Here is a 7,779-nt window from a genome sequence, read left to right as displayed (position 1 = left end):
GCAGAGGGGCCATAGCGAAGGCCCGCGAAGAGGCTGTAGTGAAGGCCCACCGAACCTACCAAGCAAGAGCCCAGGATGCGCGAAGAGGCCGAAGCTAAGGCTCGACTCGAGCAAGGAGGATGCAGCAAAGGCCCACTGAGCGAAGGCCTGTCATCACCGTACCGGAACTCTTCTCCCTCTTGAAGTCCACTGGCTTCACTAGAATTGGATATTTGCATGCCCGGTCAGGCCTTCACCGTCCTAAAGCATGCCTGTCTTGGCATGTCATGGCCGGCTTGCTGTGATGCTCCTCCAGTGTGCACGCAAAGGTGCTCAGCTACAAATGTTAGCTAAAACAGACTGCAGAGTGTATGCTTTGCAGATAGGCGTGAAATGAGTCATACATATAATTAAAATATCTTCCTCCGGAGCATGTGAGCAGGCTGACACTGAGTGTGCTCACATGTTGGTCCACGGGAAAGTGAACGTTGGGCTCTGTAAAAAATTTCCCCTAGGCTTGCGAAGCAGCAACTCGGTGGAGCCTACGACTAGCGAAACAAGGATTGCCCACGAAGGGGTCTTCAGGCCGAACATTCGCTCCTGTCCGTGATTCACCATAGCCTGTGAGGAGCTGCAGCTTTGGGCCGAACGTAGAAGGCCAGCGAAGTTCTACCGATAGCCAAAAGCCTGCGAAGGGGTCTTCGGAGCGAACGTCGAAAGCCGCAGTGATTGATAGGGGTCGAACATCAAAGGCGAGGTCGCTGCCTTACGCACAAAGGCCCAGCACGAGGTGAAGGCATGCCCCTATGCGTGAATGCCCGATGCAAAGGCCCAGCGTGAGGTGCTCGCGATCTTGCATGCGAAGGTGCTCAGCATGAAGGCTTAGTGTGCAAAGGTGCTCGCGGTCCTGCACGAGGCGAAGGCGCGGTTAGGGAAGGCACGCAAAGGCTAACAAGGCCTAAAGTCAGAAGGCCTACACATCATGCCCACTATGATGACGAAGCACAATGAAGGCTCATGCACGGAGACGAAGCCCGCTTTCTGCATCTGCTACAAATTTCTTCCTGTACGAAGGAGTTTGACGAAGGCAACATCATGTACAAAGGGCCTTCCAGAACAAAGGGTCTTCTCTTGACAAAGCCAGCAAACCTTCCCGTTACAAGAAAAATTCTAGTGAGAATAGTAAGCGAGGTAGAATTTATACGGAAAGGAGCAACTATAGCGTGGACTTATCTATTGCAGATTGCCTCTTGGACGAAGGGTGTCCCCTTGACGAAGGGTGTCCCCTGTACAATGGGTGACTCTTTTATGAAGGGTATTTTTGTATGAAGACCCTGCTGGTACGAAGGCCTGCTTGTTCGAAGGCCTACTGGTACGAAGGCATGCTTATTTTTTTCACAAAGGCCTAACGAAGGATTATTTTTTGATGAAAGCCTGATGAAAGGTTCCTCTCTGACAATAGCTCAGTTGGTATGAAGGTCCTGCTAGTGCAAAGGCCCTTCTTGTACGAAGGCCCTGCCCATACGAAGGCCCTGCCTGTACGAAGGTCGTGTCTGATCCAAAGGGTACTTCTTGTATGAAGGTCCCCTCTTGACGAAGGGTGCCTCTTGTACGATGGTCTCCTATGTACTAAGGGTGTCTCTTGTACGAAGGGTGCCTTTTGTACGAAGGTCTCCTTTGTATGAAGGGTGCCTCTTGTACGAAGACCTCCTTATGAAACCTGTCTAATCCAAAGGCCTCCTCACTCCTTAGAACTGATCCACACAGACGTTGTCAACTGTTGGAGCTATTTCCGTGCAGTACCGAAAGGTCCAATCCGGGCAGAGAGAGAGAGAGAGAGAGAGAGAGAGAGAGAGGAGTGGATGTGGAAGGGATCTCTCTCCTCTTGACCTCTTGGGTCCTTTATATAGGTGAGGGGAAGAGGTGAAACTTCCTCTCTAATCCTTGGTAGGGTACAAATATTACATAGACGCCCTTGAGCCTTTATGGGATGCTTTGTTACATAGGGTCCTTTGTGGGTCAGGGCCTTTCCCCCAATAATTACCTAGTGTTAATTAATTGTCTCTCTAATTAAGCTATAAACTATTGCTATTGCAAAAGCATGTACGTAATTAATTAACTAGGTTAATTTACTGCATCAATCTAATTAATTAAATATTAAAAGGGTAAACAATATGTAATTACTAATGTTAAATTATTCTATTGTATTCTAATAACATGTATGTATTTATTTAGTAGCTACACTAGTTAATCTTATTACATTAATAAAACTAAGATTGAACCTTATGGATTAAAGCATGAAATAACAACCTATTATAAGCATTAACTAAAAGCAAACCTATAGATAAACTTAGAAACAATTCTAATTAACAAAAGACTAAACCTACACTTAAGCTAGATTAACATACGAGACTAATTTACGATTATAACCTAACATGGATATTGAGTTAACTTACTCGACTCTATTTATTAAAAGACAAAATCTAAATCTAGATTAAACATCACGACAAGAATTAAATACCAGACGAGAAAATTAAACGAACTCAAAAAAAAATACAAGACTTGGCAGGGAGAAAGATTATGATTTTAGATGAATATCGGCGAAAGAACCATCAAATCTGAGTTGAAATGGAGAAGTTATGACCGACGGAAGATTTGTCGGAAAGGATATCCTAGAAATTGGAAAAGGACACTATCCTACGAACTTGGTTTACTGAATTTGTGAACGGGTGTAAGATTTGTGAGTGCGGTGCACCGTAGACTGGAGGGAGCGGTGCTGTGGGTGGGCTCGGTCCACGGGTTGTGGACTTGGTGGACCGGGGGGGTTCGAGTGTGTGGTCCACAGTGGTCAAGTCCTGTGGACTGGAGAGTGGTTTGGGCCATGTGTAAGAGAGGGAGATAGAGAGAAGGCCGTGCGGTTTTGCCCATGCGCAGGAGGCAGAGAGAGAGAGAGAGAGAGAGAGAGAGAGAGAGAGAGAGAGAGAGAGAGAGAGTGGAGGAGAGGGAGGCAATGGCAGGATGGAGTGAAGAGACACTGGAGGGGAGGGAGGTGGTCATAGGGCGGTTGACCGGGGGAGGAAGGAGACCAATAGTAGGGCTTGCTAGCTGAGCGAAGCTCAGCTTAGCGGCAGCTTGAACTCAGGCAACCGAGGCTCACCAAGGAGAAAAAGGGAGCACTGAGGAAGAGGAAGGGAGCTCACCGGTGATGGCGGCGCAAAGGAGGTGGAGGCGGTGGGAAAAGCCGAGGTGGCGTGCGGGCAGGGAAGGTCAGACAAGTGGAGCGACGTGGTGGAACACGGTGTGCGCAGGCGACGTGGAGGCATGCGCGACTAAGCACGTGGGCAGGCACGATGCAGCGCAATGGAGTTGTGGATTGGGAGTGCAGGGGAGGCGATGACACAAGGAAGGGTCGGGATGGTGTGGCGGCCTTGCCACGGTGTGGCACGGTGGAGTGGTGACGCGCGCAGTACGACGGTACAACTTGACAACGAATGGGATGGCATGCTCACGGCTACGCAGCCGAGCGGTTGGCAGCGCGGAGAGACAGCGTGTGGATAGCATGACGCACGCATTACAGTGGTCAGGAGACGGGTGCACAGCAGCGGCGCTTGGCTGTAGCGCGTGTGGCTTAACACAGAGGAGCAGAGGGGCAATGGGGAGAGGGAGGCTCACCGTGAAGATGAGAGTGTGGCGGGCGCGGTCGTGCTTGTGTTGCGGTGGTCGATAATGCGAAGGACGCACGGGCATGGCTCGCGAGCAAGGCATGCGGGATGGCACGAGATAGCGCGCAGCATCCTGAATCGCAACCACAAAGCTTGCTCTTCTTTCGGCAGACTTATACATAGGCGACTTTAAATTCTCCGTTCTTGTCATGCTTTTTATAGATGAATATTTCTACATGCTATTCCTCTCAATCATGCAGCTTCATCTAGAATCCTTGGTAAAGCAGCTTCTTCTTACGTCTCTTAGACTGTAGTACTTCCCAAACCAATAGTGGCATGGTCCTGGCTCTCAGACCAGTCAAGTGATGCAGATCGTCATCTATAGGTTAAGGCACGAAAGGGTCAATGAAAGGGTCTTTGAGGCAAACTTCCAAAGTTGTCGACACTTCTCCTATTAGAGGATGACCAGACTATCTAGGGTTGCGTTCTTGGTCAATATGGCTCTAATACCACTTATGTCACATCTGATTTTAAGACCAAACTGAATGTATCTATATGTATACAAGGATCAAGTTACATACATATAGTGACATCATAAGTGAAATAACTGAACAATCTCTTAACTCAAATGTACCTTTGATCTTACAAAAAGGACCAACAAGGGTCAAAAAGCAAAGACACTGTAGCGGAACTAAGCATAGCCTTCATCTTCAACTGGGCTACTCCATAGGCAATCAATAGAGAACACAACTTAGAACGTGTCATCTTCTATGAAGTCCTCGAAATCTTCCTCGATTGCGCAACATTGTGTGGGTATAGAAAGTGTGAGTACATGAAATACTCAGCAAGTGTGGGAAAGTATGGCATATGAGCCAATATCAAGAATGGCTTAACTCAGAAGTTTATTTGCATAAATGTTATTTTTGTAGTAAAATAGTTATAAAAGCAACATAGTTACTATGTGAAAGATCTTCTAAAACTTAAGCTAAGGTTCCAACCACCTTACTCCTCATCTAAGGTTCCATCCACCTCTACCCAAAGCCAAGGTCGAATCACAGTTCTCACCACTGTGATCCACCCGAACCTACCAAAAACCATCCAAATCATCCGAAACCACTCGACTAATCATGTGAGGAGTTCATGCCACTCATGACCATGAGCACAGCTGATATATCAGTTTTCACTCTGTAGAGGTCGTACATTTGACCCATAAAACATGTCTTCCTATTTTTCCAAGCACCCGTTGGCCGACGGATGACTCTTACATACTTATGAGGTGTGCACTAGGAATCCATTGCAAAGCCTTTCCAATGCCTCTCAGCACGTGTTGACCCGCTGAGGTTTCACCGTCGTACATAAGTGGAGTAAACCCTCCACCCAGAAGCCCCTTTCTTGTGCCTTATGGTTCCATGAAGTACGCCCTTCCATCCCCGCACCACAAAATGATCTTCACAATGCCGAGAGAATAGTTTCAAAACAGTCTTGTAACGGCGTAAGAAAATAGTTGTGTGCGAAGTATTTCCTGGACTGTTAAGCCATAAAAAGAGGTTACTGACATAACACCTCACATGTGATTCATGAAGCTTGAATCGGGTTTATTATATCCTGGCATCACCATATACTATGTGAAAAAGTTATAGGTGACGGTTAGTAATTGTTATTAGTGATGGGTTCTGCACCTATTATCTTGAATGCGTTACTGATGTGTCATAATCTGTGACGGATAAAGAACCATCACCAATGAGGTTAGTGGTGACAGGTCATAACTTGACTCGTCAACTATGACTAAACATAAGTGACAGATCTTAACAATGATCTATCACTGATGATTATTTTTTCCAAATTATTAGCAACTGAATTGTTTGATACTGAATCCAGTGAATTGTTGACTTACATATAAAAATTTTCTTCATTCAAAGTTGTATAATATTTTATGAATTTGTAAATATCTCATGGCAACAATCATAATTTGATAGGTGAATTAGAGTGTGTTCGATAAAATAGATATAACTTTTACCTACGGATTCTGGTTTCGATAATTTTTTTTTTACTCTACAGACATCTACAGAAAAGGTTACATCCTTTGCTGACTGACTATGTCGGTTCCGTCAAAATTTTAAGGTCAAATTTGGCTTGGAAGATTGAGTTATCGCGCTTGAATTTTCTGCAACTTCTTTGAAACACGTGTTTGTGTCTATAAACATCACCTCTTACATCAAAATTGAGTAGAAATGTATAATGGTTAATATTCCAATGTTGCTGAGGTGAGAAAAAAATAAGAAAAACTAAAAAATATTCATGTCATAAGTTATTGGTGACGAGCCACCCGTCACCAATAAAGTCATTGGTGTTGCACTAGAAAAAAATAACGTCATTAGTGACAGGTCACAATTTGACGGGTCTAGGACGATCCGTCGCTAATAAATTTGTCATTAGTGATGGATTACAACTTGATCTGTCACTAATGACTAGTTATGATAATTTGTCACTTATGATTGGTAATAAGTAACGAATCTTAACTTAACATATCACTTATGATTGATCAAGAATAACTCATCACTTAAGACTAGTTAAGAATAACCTGTCACTTATGACTGGCTTAGGATAATCCGTTACTTAAAATTAATAATAAGTGACACGTCATAACTACAATATGTTATTATTATCCTAAATGATAGATTATGTTACGACCTGTCACTAATTTTATATCTTTTTTATCTATTTTTTACGTAGTGATATTTATTTTAAGTTACTATGGACACCTATCGTCTTTTTTTTGGCATCATACGATAATAAAACGAAAAAAAAAACATAATAAGCAAGGCAAAGAAAAATAAAAGGCTAAATTAGGACGGCACAAATATTAAGACACGGTGGTGCTGGAGGGCGGCCGAGCATGCGGCCGTCCGTCAGGTGAGGCCGGCGGCACGACACCACCGCTGCCCTCGTCGCTACCATCCGTATGTTGCTGCTGCGGCACTTCTTCGGCATGCGACTGACCCGACGACGACGGCGGTGGTGATGGCTCCTGCTCCATTTGGTACGTAAGCGCCACCGCCGTCTGCGCTTGTGACGGCGGCGGTTGCTGCTGGAAGAGGAAACCGCCCTCGTACGCCGCTGCATCGGGCGGCACGACCGCCGCCGTCGCGCCGGAGCTACTTCTGGGCGGGGCGTGCGCGTAGGCCGCGGCCTGCCTGATCATCATGTCCTGCTCCTTCGCGACCTCCACCGCGGTGGCCAATTGCTGAGCCTCCGCCATCTGGTGGTGCTGGAGCTGCACCATCTGCGGGTGCGGGTGCCCGTGCGCGACGCCGACGGCGAGCCCCATCCCGGCGGCGTCACCGTAGTGCGCGCCGGGGTGATGGTACTGCGGCGCGGCGACGAAGGGCGCGAAGGCGGCCGGACCGATGTACCCCGCGAGCTCCTTGCGCGCGGTGGCGAGCTCGTCGCGGGTCTGATTGATCCTGAGCTGGAGGACGGTGATGTAGGGGACGCACCCGTAGACGGGGTCGCGGAGGCGCGCGTCGGCCTCGTAGGCGAGCGAGTTGATGGCGTCCTCCCGCTGAGCCTGCGGGAGCTCGGTGAGGATCTTGGACACGTTGCTGGCACCGAACACCCGGTGCACGCTGGCGAACTTGGCGGGGTTGTCCGGCGGGAAGTAGGGCGCGAAGACACACCCCTGCGTGCACTTGCGCCGCAGCAGCTTGCACGCCGCGCACGGCGAGCTCGATGACGACATCGATCCTCACCTGATCACCTCTCCGACTACTCCGATCGAGGCCGCCACCATTGTGGACCACAAATTAACCGGATGGATGGATCAATGGGTGGATGCGATCTGCATGCAGAGAGAAGAAACGAAACGAACAGCCCATTCCGAGAGAGCGAGCTAGGGCTTGATCCTTATCAATGGAAGAATAAGAAAGGATCAACCCATGCGCGAATGGACCTCCACTCCACGGGCGGCTGTGCGTGCAGGAGGGAACGAAACGACCAGGTGGAGGGAAGAGAGAGAATTGGATGCGTGGTCTGGATGGATGCGTTCGTTCGTTGGGGAGGCTGGTCGCTACTCACGAGCGTCACAAGAAATCCGACAGTAAACGATCCGTGGAAACCATCAACTATAAATCAGAAAAAT

The 7,779-nt window shown here is 47.6% G+C and overlaps 1 protein-coding gene across 1 annotated transcript; it reads right to left on the bottom strand.

Moving 5' to 3' along the window:
* Nucleotides 1-6,430: 6,430 nt before the first annotated feature.
* LOC133914116 (protein ASYMMETRIC LEAVES 2-like) lies at nucleotides 6,431-7,387 on the bottom strand. Its single transcript, XM_062357268.1, has one exon. It carries the CDS (start codon nucleotides 7,378-7,380, stop codon nucleotides 6,505-6,507), a length of 876 nt encoding a protein of 291 aa, XP_062213252.1. The 5' UTR covers nucleotides 7,381-7,387; the 3' UTR covers nucleotides 6,431-6,504.
* Between the last annotated feature and the right edge of the window lie 392 nt (nucleotides 7,388-7,779).

This window comes from Phragmites australis, chromosome 4 (genome assembly GCF_958298935.1).
Source record: "Phragmites australis chromosome 4, lpPhrAust1.1, whole genome shotgun sequence".
Lineage (NCBI taxonomy): Eukaryota > Viridiplantae > Streptophyta > Magnoliopsida > Poales > Poaceae > Phragmites > Phragmites australis.
This window is presented reverse-complemented; position numbering and strand designations above follow the sequence as displayed.

Coding starts and splice junctions, on each gene's coding strand:
- LOC133914116 (XM_062357268.1), bottom strand. CDS start 7,380: ATGTCGTCATCGAGCTCGCCGTGCGCGGCGTGCAAGCTGCTGCGGCGC.